This window comes from Rhinopithecus bieti, unplaced genomic scaffold, assembly GCF_001698545.2.
Source record: "Rhinopithecus bieti isolate Rb0 unplaced genomic scaffold, ASM169854v2 scaffold_12049, whole genome shotgun sequence".
In the NCBI taxonomy this organism is placed as follows: Eukaryota; Metazoa; Chordata; class Mammalia; order Primates; family Cercopithecidae; genus Rhinopithecus; species Rhinopithecus bieti.
The window spans coordinates 596936-610081 of NW_016807278.1; the positions used below are offsets into that span (position 1 = coordinate 596936).

Sequence of the window (13146 nt, forward strand, 5' to 3'; positions counted from 1 at the left end):
ACTAACACAGAACAGAAAACCAAACACCACATGTTCTCACTCATAAGTGGGAGCTGAACAATGAGAACACAGGGACACAGGGAGGGAAACATCACACACCGGGGCTTGTGGTAGGGGTCGGGGGAGGGAGATCATCAGGACCAATAGCTAATGCATGTGGGGCTTAATACCTAGGTGATGGGTTAATGGGTGCAGCAAACCACCACGGCACACGTTTATCTGTGTAACAAACCTGCACGTTCTGCACACGTATCCCGGAACCTAAAATAAAATAAAAAAAGAAAATCCAAATGTGCAAACCACAAAAAAAGAAAGAAATTAAGCTACATAAAGAAGTTATGGGTTGTTTTGCTTGCCATTGAAATCTGTGATTGTGTGTTAATACCCACAAGTGAGTCAGTGGTTAGCTAAAATAAGACCCAGGGCTCTGGCTGCCTTGTGTTTCTCCAGGGCTCTAGTTCTCTATTTTTCCTTCCCCTTCTGGTGTTTGGCCTGTAGGACTCTGTAGTGAGAGCCTGGGTCAGCCCTGCACAGGTAGAATGGGGGAGCATTTCAGTGGGGGTTTGCAGTGAGGGGTCGGGGGGCATACGTGTGTGTGTTGGGGAGTGGGCTTCACTTTTGTCACAGGACTGCCACGATCATTTGGGGAACACTCCGGAGTCCCAACCAGGTCATGTCTTGGCAGCCCCCATGGACTGACTGAGATAGGGAAGGAGGTGCTACTTCAACTCAGCAGGTCGGCACCCTCCTTGCTACGTAGCCAAGCCCGGGTCCTAACAAGACTCTGAGGTCAGCCATGTTCAGGGGAGCCCAGAAGCAGTGAGAGTCTTTCATGACTCCGGGGAGAGAAACAGGAAGGGCCACAGTCCTGCCAGCTCCTGGACCTCTGGGACTGGTAAAAGGGGCTTGGCAGGAGGTGTGTAAAGGGCATTTTTAGTCCAGGCTAAGTAACCTAGGGAGTTGGAGGGGGTTCCCGAGCAACTGGGGATATGAGACCAAGGATTATGAGAGCCACTCCTGCCACCTGTGCCCCATCAGATGATGTCAACTTCAAATCAAGCATTGGGCCGGGTTTTTTGTAGCTAATATCTGGCTATATCCTCTACCTGTAGATTTGATAATACCATCCTTCTTTTCCAGATGAAAAGAAATAGGAAGGTGACTTGCCTAAGGTCTTGCAGCTACAAAGTGACAGAACAGCATCTTCACACTTGACATTCTGTCCCTCATCCTGAAGCTGCAATGATGGAGGATTCCCAAGTAATCGAGTCTCCCCAAGGTCAAAGGAAACCAAATGGAGCCAGCCAGGAAAGCTAAAATGAAAGGAAAGCAAGGGAGCTGTGAAAGTCACGTGACCCTGGCTGGCCACGGTGCCTGTGGGAGAGTGGCCCTTTAAGAGCCCAGGTGTGGGTCAAACACTGAGCAGAGTTTCAGTTTTGGCAGCAGCGTCCAGTGCCCTGTCAGTAGCTCCTAGAGAGGCAGGGGTTACCAACTGGCCAGCAGGCTGTGTCCCTGAAATCAGATCAACGGGAGAGAAGGAAGTGGCTAAAAGTAAGTGTTACTGCTCTGGGATCCCCAGACGGGATGCTATCTGGAAAGGGCTCGGGACGATGGCTCAGGCAACCCCCTCCATTCCCAACTCCCAGTCTCCCAGATAGTGGGGTGAGAAGGACAAGGAGGCAGACTGTGTGACTGTGTGTGGGTGGGGAGTAAGCGTGCATATCCCAGTGGGATAAGTAGGGATACAAGTGTGTGCAAGCCCCCCATCCTTTTCTGAGAAATATCAGCAGGTGGGAAGGGACCGCTGTGGTCAGCATATGTAGCTCTACTCTTTCAGCTTGGTCTGTGCCTGGGTTTCCTAACTCCTCACAGTTGATTAACTGTGTGGCCTTAGGCAAACCACCTAACCTCTCTGATCCTCAGTTTCTTAATCTGTAAAACAAAGACAGAAATAACACCTATCATTCAGGGTCAATGTGGGTTCAAATGAGAAAATACGTGTGAAATAGCTTTGTCACCTCTAGAATGAAATAGGAATTGTTTCATATTTTTCAGTTTAGTTTAATTAATCAAGGATGTATTGAACACCAGACAGACCTGGGATTAGATAATGCGCATAAAGTATGGCACCTAGCAAGTCCTCTTCCAGTCTTTGAGGTTTCCCGCTTGTGGCTTTCTGGCAAAGGCATGTTCAGCTCCTTTTTCTGGGCTTCCAAGAACCCCTGAAATCCTTTCCAATTCCACCTCGCTTTGCTCTAGCAGATCCCTGCCATGAGACACATAAGTGTGTGTCATCACATCATCCTGCCCTTCCTAGAGGTAGAAAAAATGAGGTCCTCACGGAGTCACTGAGTGAGGTAGGGCTGAGCCCCACAGGCAGCATACTCAACTCCTGCTGCTCCTCCTGGCTCTGCAGCCAGCAGATCTCAGACATGGGCTCCCCTCCCTTTGCCCATCCTGACAGCATCCCAAGCCAGCAGTGAGACCGTCTGGCACAAGGGCAGCAGCTGGTCAAGCTCTGTGTGCAACTGCCATGGTGTCTGGGGCCATTGAAGCTGCTCCTATTTTGTGCCATCACTTTCCCCCTTCACTAGGAGAATTACAGATCCTTTAACATCTGGAGAGGAGATGCCAATTTCAGGGGTTTAGGGGTCTGGTGCCTGGACATAGGTCTTCCCAGAGTCAGACCTGGAATTCTCTCTCCATCCTTCTCTCTGCCCCTGGATGTGCTAATGTAACAGAAAGAACACTGAGCCAGGAGTCAGGAAAGCAACTCTCTCTGCCTATCTCCTAGTGCCTCTAGACCTCTGTGGCTTTAGGTGATAAAAAGTGGAGTCACACAGGCTTCCATTTAGTAAACCCACTTGCCCTGGGCTTTCACAGCTTCATCTCATTCTCCCCTGATACAAACGAGGAGGTAGGCAGGGCTGGTTTTGTGATACCATTCCCTAGTTGAGGAAACCAAGACAGCATGAGTCTATGTGAGTGGTGTAAAGTCACCAGCAAGTTTGAACAATGAGGTTTTGGTACAGCCATTTTGATATGGTCATGAGGACATTTTGATGTCACCTACAAAGCAAACTATCCAACTTTAAAAAAATAATACCTATGCATTGTGCTCAGCAGAGACCTTCATCTATGTCTCGCCCTCTCTCTGGAGGGGCTGGGGCTGGGGTCCCAATGCCACTGGCATCGACACAGTATGGTGGAGTGGAAAGAGGCTTTGGCGTCAACATGCCTGGTTATACACATGGTTATGTAACATATCCTACACATGGTAGGTGCTAAATAAATAGCAGCTAATATTTTACAGGAAGAAATTTCTCTGTTGACACCTACCTCTGGGTCCAGGTGTCTCTTCATTTTTTAATTTTTTGGAGTCTTGCTCTGTCACCCAGGCTGGAATGCAGTGGTGTGATCTCAGCTCACTGCAGCTTCCACCTCCTGGGTTCAAGCAATTCTCCTGCCTCAGCCTCCCAAGTAGCTGGGATTACAGACCCGTGCCACCACACCCAGCTAATTTTTACACTTTTAGTAGAGACAGGGTTTTACCATGTTGGCCAGGCTGGTCTTGAACTCCTGACCTCGTGATCCGCCCACCTCGGCCTCCCAAAGTGCTGGGATTACACGCGTGAGCCACCACGCCCGGCCCCAGGTGTCTCTTTATAAGAACTGCCTTTTCTGTGAAAGGCAGAGAGGAAAGAACTGAACAAATTCTCTTCTCTAAGATTGGACATCCTGTTCCTTCCTCTCTCCACTGCTTCCTCTCAACAGCAAGACCCTCCAAGCTACAGCAGAGTGGCTAAGGGCCTATGCTCTTGATCCAGAATCCCATCTAAGTCACTTACCAACTGTGCAACCTTGGGCAAATGTTTCACCTCTCCGTGTCTCAATTATCTCACTCATGAAATGGGGTTGCCCATTTTGTCCTATCTCCTAGGGTGGCTGTAAAAATGAAACACATTAACACATGTAAAGCACCTGGAAAGGACTCAGTGTACGTTCTTCTAGCCTAGCCCATAGTGTTTGTCTCCTCTCTTATCCACATGGGTCCAACCTAAGTAGCTCACTCTCTGTCTTTAAACGATGCCCAGCAAGCAGACTTCTACTCTCATATCAAGTCCAGGGGACCCTTCTTCCTCTGAAAAAGAGAGAAATCTGAGATTAGATGGACAAAGGTTTGGACTCCACACCATGAGAGCTGAAGTGCAGTCACTTTAACTGAATAGGAGCTTGTTAAATACATTTTATAAAAAGAAAAACTATTCTTCAGCACAGCTTACACTCCTGCCCCAATCCACAATTGTGGGGCCATATATTACAAATATGTTGGGACACTAACCTAGTAAACTGAAAATGATCTAGCACATCCTAGCCTCAGCAGTGAAAAAACAACTGCTAGTTTAAGGACCAGAAAACGTGCCCTCATGCATGATATAGTGTCATATATATAAAACTCAATAAAGAAGGTCCCTCTGCTCATTTAAAGCGTGATAATGGGGTAATGACCTCAAATTCGGATTCTGCTGTGAGTCTTGGGGTCAAGAATCCCTATAACCCTTAGATTTCCGACCTGTGTCATGAGGATAACAATATCTACCTCTTGGGCTGTTGTGCTGATGGATGAAGTCATACAAGAAAAGAACCTAGCAAAGCATTTGGCACATAGCGAGTGCCCAACATTGTGTTCTTTTTCTTCCTTTCTTAAGCAAATCCTTTAAATCCAGCCCCAGCCACCCAGTGGGGTGGGTCTCCCTGAGATTTGAATCCCCCAGGTTTGGAAGAAAGTCTCTGGTTTTGAGAGGAAGGGGTCTCTAATGATTCTGAAAGCTTGGGGTCCTTCCAACTGTTACTAGAGAAATTGTGCTTCAAGTTTTAGCTTTGGGCAAAGAAGAGCTCCTGTTCCTGAGAGCAGGGGTATCCTCTCCTGCCAATCATCCCGTCTAGGACTGGACTGTGTGCATCCCGCCCATGTTGCCATCTGCCCGACCTGCCTGTGCATGCCTGATGCTCTCATCCCTGGCTTGAGACCATGCAGAGGGTAATGGGTGCACGCACATGTCCCCTCTCCACACGAACACGCACAGTCACCCAAACATGTCCCAAAATGAGAAGTCTGGGACAGAGGTCAGGGTCTTCACCTTGGAGAAGCTGGCATCTGACTCTCTGCAACTCAGGTCAAGTCCAGAAGAGGGCTGCTCAGCTTGTAGGAAGACCGCTCCTGTCTCACACAAATATTAGGCAGTTGCTTATCTAGAGGTGAGGACAGGAATAAGAAGCAAGGACAGCTGCTGCTGGTGTGAGTTCTTAAAAGCAGGCAGCATTTTGTCCTCCCACCTGTGACTGCACCCACCCTGTGCCAGCACAAGTAACAAATGGTAGATCTCTCAGGTCTTTGCAGCCAGCCCATCCCAACTGTTGCTGAGACTTCCTGGCCTCCTGAAAGCTGCTTCCACCTGGGAGCATCTCCCATGGCAGCTTGCAGTGCTTACGCAGGTGATGACACCCCAGTCAGCGTCCCGATTGCTTTCACGTTGGAGCTGACTGGTATTTGGCTAAGGCCCCACTCCAGGGATTAATCATTGACCTGGTAAGAAAGGTCTGGGACAATTAACCGGACTCAAGAGAGCCTCAACGTTGCCATCTGACACCCATATCTGTTCCCACTCCCTCCCCTTACTCTTCCAAAGAACTGCAGAAACAAAATACCTTTATATTCACAAGGAAATAAAAGGTTCCTTGCTGGGAAATTCCCCTGCAACAAAGAAATAACCAAGATAAACAACTCTATTGCCTTTGGCTCAAGCTGAAGGGAGTCTGGGAGCAGGAGCAGGGGCCAGGGTGGTGAGGGAGGTCTGGGAGATAATGCCCAGCTTCCTCCTGCTTATAGCATCCTTATCTTTATGGCACTCATTACTGCCCAAACTTACGATCATTTAACACTCTCTTTGTCAAGATAACTCCATAAAATGTCAAGATATCCATAAAATGGTTGTGATTAGACCTCTCTGTCTTATTTCAAGGGAACATACAAAGCCCAAATGAAATAATGTAAATGATAGTGCTTTCATAAGCAACAGGGTCTCTACAAATAACACAAATAAGCATAAGGTAAAAGCATGCTCTTGTATTTGGGGTGCCATACAGCAGTGGAGAGTGTTTAGGTGAAGGAGAAGGGACAAGATGGAGGAAGGTAAACAAGAAGGGACCGCCCCTGTTGCTTCCAAGTTCTTCCTCACCAACTTAACCGCGCGCAGGAAAATACAGCCCGCGCCCGGGAAGATGCAGATCAACGGAGCATGCACCAGGTGACGTCAATCCGAAGAGCTCGAAACTTACCAGGCCACGCCTATGGAGACGCCCCTATCACGCCCTTATCCCGCCCACTGCCCTCCCGCTTCCAGTACCAACGCACAAAAGTCCGCTGCCGGCAGTAGCCAGCGTGACTTCTTCGGCCACCGCATTCGTGGACCGGGGAACCTCACCCGAGAGCGCCGGCGCGACTTCCCTGGCCCCCCTATACCTGAGGACCAGGGAACCTCGCCCGAGAGTGTGTGCATATTTGCAATAAAAGGCTGCCGCTTTCTTATGTACTTTGGCCTCATGTTTAATTACTTAGCTCTCCTAAATTAAGTTACATTAAATTAAATTAAGACAGAGAGGTTAAGCACATGGACTTTGCAGTCAAAGATGGGCCTAAATCTTCCCCACCCCCATTCTGTGTACCCCCACACACTTAACCCCTGTGTGCCCTTGAGCAAACTACTTAACCTTTAAGCCTTCATTTCCTACCATGTGAATGTGAATAAGAATACTAACCTTATAGGGCTGATATCAAGTCCATATGAGATAATACACATAAATTATTCAACACAGTGCCTGAGACAGAATAAGGGAGCAATCAATGGGGTTAGTAGTTAGGACCATCATAATTACATTTACAGCCTTAACAATCATGACACCTCCTCTGTGGGTCTTGGTTTCCTCATCTGAACACACCGTGAAATATGTCAGCCTGCTTCACCTCCCAGGAATGTCAGGAATGTAGGGAGGGCAGCTGAAACAGAAAGATGGGGCCACATATTGGTAGGAACCAATCACCCAGCAAGCCGTTCCTGAGATCTTACAGGGTGCCTGGGACTGTGTCTCATGGGCAGGGAAACAGAACAAATGATACAATATCTCTATCCCAAAGGAGCTTGCAGCTTAGTTGAGAAGACAAAAGCTACTTATAGCTATTAAGGAAATGTAAGTGTTGAAGGATGATAAGACTTCGAGTTGTTATAGAAAAGGTGGAGGCACTGATTCATTCAACAGGATTTATGTCAGTTGCTGGAGACACAAAGTCAAACAGAAGTCACAGAAACTCTAAGGTCAACAGTCTTGGAAGACAAGGGGAGCTTCATCTCCTTGTGATTATTGTTTTTCAGCATTGCACACGAGAAGTCGGCCTGAGTGGTGCGGCGCTCAGGACCCACCAGCAATGCTGCTCTTCGTGCTCACCTGCCTGCTGGCGGTCTTCCCAGGTGTGTCTGCCAGGTCCCTACTCCCCAAGCTCTACCCCTCCAGCCTGCCTGACTCCAGGGTTCACCTCCCTGGGGACACTAAAATCAGACTCATCCCCAGGGATGTCCCTCTCAAAGTTGGCACTCCCTTGAGGAAGAGTCCTACAGAGACCATGTCTGTGAGCGTTGGAAATCAGGGACAGGAATGGCACTTCCTAATCTCAAGGCCAGGGGTCTGTGAAAGATCTTATTTGAGAATAACAAAGACCTTAACTTCAACCAACAATCTCTATGACCCGCTGTGAAATCTGAGGGAAATCACTTATCCTTCCTGGCTCTCAATATTTTTATCTGGGGAAAAACAAGAAAAGAAAATCATCTACAAAGTGTTTTTAGAAATACAAGGAAATAACACATGGCAAGTGCAAACTTGTAACACCTTACGAAAGTGGTGTTATTGTTTGAAAAACCAAAGGATGGCTGGATGCTGGCTCACCGCTGTAATGCCAGCACTTTGGCAGGCCGAGGCGGGTGGATTGCTTGAGGTCAGTAGTTCAAGACCGGCCTGGCCAACATGGAGAAACCTTGTCTCTACTAAATAGAAACCAAAATTAGCCAGCATGTGCCTGTAGTCCCAGCTACTCGGGAGAGTGAGGCATGAGAATCACTTGAACCTGGGAAGTGGAGGTTGCACTGAGCCGAGATCGTGCCACTGCACACCAGCTTGGGTGACAGAGTGAGACTTTGTCTCAAAAAATATATATATATATAAAATAAAAAACAAGGAATATCATAAATTTGTCATTCCCTTGTCCTTGTAATGGTTATCATTAATGAATTACAATTAGAATTTAATCATGAGTAAAACAGTCACTTTATTTAATCTCAGCAATTTTCCAGCTATAATATATGATAAATTATCAACAGAGGGCCTATGTGTCAGGTAGAAAACCACATCTCCTCATAGTGGATTATCTGGAACAGGCTGTACTTCCCAAGGGCCTCAGAAAACCTCTCTTTTCTGTACCCACAGCCATCTCCACAAAGAGTCCCATATTTGGTCCCCAGGAGGTGAGCAGTGTGGAAGGTAACTCAGTGTCCATCAAGTGCTACTACCCACCCACCTCTGTCAACCGGCACACCCGGAAGTACTGGTGCCGGAAGGGAGCCAGTGGCCGCTGCATAACCCTCATCTCCTCAGAGGGCTACGTCTCCAGCAACTATGCAGGCAGGGCTAACCTGACCAACTTCCCGGAGAACGGCACATTTGTGGTGAACGTTGCCCAGCTGAGCCGGGATGACTCCGGGCACTACAAGTGTGGCCTGGGCATCAATAGCCGAGGCCTGTCCTTTGATGTCAGCCTGGAGGTCAGCCAGGGTAAGGATCCAGGCTCCTTGGGCTTCTGGGGGAATGTTAGAGGGAATTCTCTAAGGTGCATGGAGGGCTGGAGGAGGAACTTCCTGACAAGGATGTGTAGCCCGGCCGGGGGTCAGAAGGCTCCCCTCTCCCCAGGCAAAGACTTCTTAGAACAGAAGAAGGAGACAGATAGGGCCTACTTGGGGGTGATGAGTGAACCCTTCTAGGACTTGGTGGCCTATAACATTTTAGGTTTTCTGGAGACCCCAGCTTAGAAGGGTATCAGGAGGACAAGTTTTCTTGTGTTTGCTACAGGTAGAAAGGGAAATCTGCCATCAGGCTAAGGAGATAGAAAAGGCAGGGAGAGATTTACAGGGATCCTGAAATTCCTATCGTTAATGCACCTTTTCATAAAGGTTTGGGCTGCCAAAAGGCTTCTTGTAAAATGTATATATATTTTTTTAACCCAGGAACCCTTAGTCCTTCAGTATTATCAGGATAAACTAGATTATTAGTTCTTGACCAAAGACCAAGATCCTGAAAGGATAGGTTGCTAACAAGCCTACTCTAGTTGGAGAAAGAGAAAAAAAGAAAAGCTGTTTCTGACAAGGGTTTAACAATGAGGCCATTTTAGATAGTCAAGGACAACTCAAAAGAGAGGTCTTACAGAGGAAAGAAATTCAGGGGGACTCCCAAAGACATGTTCTGCTCCTTTGGAATATGCATACTATTGTCTGTGGACTAAATGAGGAGGTCATTCAGGTGGGGATGGAGATTGCAAACCACAGAATCTTAAGAGGTGAAGAGGGCTTAGAGTTCACCCTGTCTGGATGCTTAGAAGAACGTGCCGATGGTGGGTATGCAGCCTCTGATTAAGCACTTTAGCAGAAACTCACTGCTCCACGAGACAGCCCATTTCACATTTACAGTTGTAATTTTTAGAAACTTCTATTGTATGCGTTGAAATCCATCACCCTGCGTTTACATTCGTTCTGTTCATTTCAACACACATTAATTAGGCCACCTACTATGCAGAGGCATTGTGCTTGTCACAGCAGAGGGGTCAAACATGAGAAAAACATGCTCCTGCCTTCAAGGTACTTCCAGTCCATGGAGAACATAATTAACCATACACCAGATTGGACGTAATAAGCGATGCAGATGTATCAAGAAAGCATAGGGCAGGGAGAGATTAGTGTCAGCTTGGGGAAGGTTTCATGGAGGAGACGGCCGTCAAGCTGGGCCTTGGAAGACATATTCTGACAGAGTTCCTCTGGGAAGGAGGGCATTCCAGATTATAAGTTCACCCACACCCTAATTAGGAATAGCAAATAGTCCTATGTTGCAAGAAAGTAGAATCACAGTTTGCCCGCCCCCTACCCTGCACCCCTCATCCTGCAGGTCCTGAGCTCCCAAATGACACTGAAGTCTACACAGTGGACGTGGGCAGAACGGTGACCATCAAATGCCCTTTCAAGACTGAGAATGATCCAAAGGTAAAGGCCTTGTACAAGAAGATAGGCGAGACCTCTGTGCTGGTCATCGACTCCAGAAATTATGTGAATCCCAACTATAACGGCAGAATAGGCCTTCATATTCCAGGTACTGGCCAGTTAATTTTCACTGTTGTCATCGACCGACTCAGGCTCAGCGATCATGGACTGTATCTCTGCCAGGCTGGGGATGGTTCCAGTCGTGATGAGAAGAATGTTGACCTCCAAGTGCTAAAGCCCGAGCCCGAACTGGTTTATGCAGACCTGAGGGGATCAGTGACCTTCCACTGTGCCCTGGGCCTTGAGGTGGCAAATGTGGCCAAATTTCTGTGCCGAGTGAGCAGTAGGGAAACCTGTGATGTGGTCATCAACACACTGGGGAAGAGGGACTCAGCCTTTGAGGGCAGGATCCTGCTCAACCCCCAGGACCAGGATGGCTCATTCAGTGTGGTGATCACAGGCCTGAGGAAGGAGGATGAAGGGCGCTACCTGTGTGGAGCCCACTCGGATGGTCGGCTGCAGGAAGGCTGGCCTATCCAGGCCTGGCAACTCTTCGTCAATGAGGGTAAGACCCTAGAGAAGGAGAGGGAGGAGGTGAGGCAGTCTTGCAGGTGAGAGCCAAGCTCAGCTCCCTCTGAGTCTATTTATCAATAGTCATCAATCAGCCAACAGCATCCACTCACTGACCAGCCCCAAGCTGGAGGCTGTGTGGGCTGCTGCCCAGGACAGCGAGAAAAAGCAGCCTCTGCCTGGTGGCAGCTCCTAATTACTCTTCTGTTATCAAAGTCCTTTTGATGGCTGTCCCTGCTTAACAAATAAGAGGTGAGTAAAGCTCTTGATTGAGGCAGGACTTATAGACTGTGTTTCAGGGCTGTGGCAGGCTCTGCAGGGGTCCTCTGTCCCCTTCCCTGGCCCCTACACAAGATGGGTGCCTCATCCCTCACATTCAGATGGAAAAAGGATTGGCTAATCTTGGTATCAATGCGTTCCCAGAAGTGCCCCAGCTTCTAAATGTTTCACTCCCACATTTTGTAGGGTTATTTGTGAATTTCAGCACCATCTGACCCACTCAGCCCTACTCTAACGAGCCATCAGCATGGTGAAAGAATTAAATCCCAGCTCCGTCTCACGCCAGAGCACCCTGCATAGAGTTGCCCTTGCTAGAAGCAGCAAACCAGTACTTGCAGGTCCAAGTATCTGTGCTTGTGACTTTTTTTTAAAGGGGCTTATGTTCCCTGCACGCCATGTTCATGTCCAGCTTGGGGTCCTCACCAGGACTCCCTGCATCTTTGGTCACCTGGTTCTCTCTGGACCTTGGCTTTAGCTGCCTGGTCAATGGCTATTGTCTTTGAGATGCCCCTTGGGGCCCCAACAATTAGCTCACCCTTGCTACATACTTTATATTTTACATAATACCTTTCTAAATATATTTTCTTGGTTTGGACATAATCCCATTTGGCCACTTTTGTGAAATACCCTTATTAGTGTATAAAACAGACAAAAAATTATACAGAGGGAGACTTTGTAAGAAGCCAAAGGAGAAGAGCTGATATTATCTCCTTCAACTCCTTCCATTCTCTGCTCAGAATAAGGTGGAGGAAAAGAACAACATGTCCAGGTTGACGGGGAGACTCCATGTCCCCGGAGTCTGGCCCTGGTGGCTCCAGCTGCAGGCTCTGTGACATTAGGAAAGTTCCTTTTCATTTTCTAAGGAGGGTAAGGTGATGCGTGTAAACTTCACTCCCCATCCTGGCTGAGACCCCGGGAAGAAGGCTTCTCAGGCCACGCAAGGCTCTTCCTGCGTGGCCATCCTCCCATCTCATCTCTGTCTGTGTTTTCAGAGTCCACGATTCCCCACAGCCGCACTGTGGTGAAGGGAGTGGCAGGAGGCTCTGTGGCGGTGCTCTGCCCCTACAACCCTAAGGAAAGCAAAAGCCTCAAGTACTGGTGTCTCTGGGAAGGGACCCAGAATGGCCGCTGCCCCCTGCTGGTAGAGAGCCAGGGGCTGGTTCAGGAGCAGTACGAGGGCCGCCTCTCCCTGCTCCAGGAGCCAGGCAACGGCACCTTCACTGTCATCCTCAACCAGCTCACCACCCAGGACGCTGGCTTCTACTGGTGTCTGACCAACGGCGATACTCACTGGAGGACCACCGTGGAGATCAAGATTATCGAAGGTAAGAGTTGAACAGGAAGGAAGAAAGCTCTAAGACCTCTCCAGCCAGCAGCAGCATCCCCAGCCACTCTTCCTCCTTTTTCACCCACCTCCACCCTGATGGGCCAGACCTCAGGAGGGAGCCCACCTATTCAGAGGTCACATTTTCATATCTGTAACACGCACCCTACACTCTGAATTACCATACATGGTACCTCCTACTATCAAGAACATGGGCCTCTTTCGCAGTGTGCAGGCGTCAGCTGAAGTTGAGGATTGCAGATACCTCTTTGTATTGAGTCTAGAAGAGAAGGAAGAGTGAGGAAAGCAAACTGAAGTCCATGTGCAAAGATCTATGAGTTATGGTAGACTCTGGATTGATCATGGTGCTCATCAATAATAATTATTACCTAGGCACACAATTATATTTCTTATGTAGTCAGAATCATACTTATTTCTAATGCTATACGAAGAGGAAATGTAGACTGAGCATGGTGGTACATGCCTGTAATCCCAGCACCTTGGGAGGCCAAGACAGGAAGATTGCTTGAGCCCAGGAGATGGAGGCTGCAGTGAGCTATGATCGCACCACTATCCTCCAACCTGGGTGACAGAGAGAAACCCTGTCTCAAAAAAAAA

General features: G+C 48.3%; 1 protein-coding gene across 1 annotated transcript in view; it reads left to right on the forward strand.

Annotated features, from left to right (window-relative positions):
• The first annotated feature begins 1409 nt into the window (after positions 1 to 1409).
• Positions 1410 to 13146, forward strand: part of PIGR (polymeric immunoglobulin receptor) — an 18864-nt gene continuing 7127 nt past the window's right edge. The window contains exons 1-5 of the mRNA XM_017880880.1: positions 1410 to 1551; positions 7431 to 7526; positions 8539 to 8883; positions 10264 to 10920; positions 12197 to 12529. Coding sequence (XP_017736369.1) covers positions 7484 to 7526; positions 8539 to 8883; positions 10264 to 10920; positions 12197 to 12529 — 1378 coding nt within the window. The 5' untranslated portion in view covers positions 1410 to 1551; positions 7431 to 7483. The remainder of the gene's footprint in view (positions 1552 to 7430; positions 7527 to 8538; positions 8884 to 10263; positions 10921 to 12196; positions 12530 to 13146) is intronic.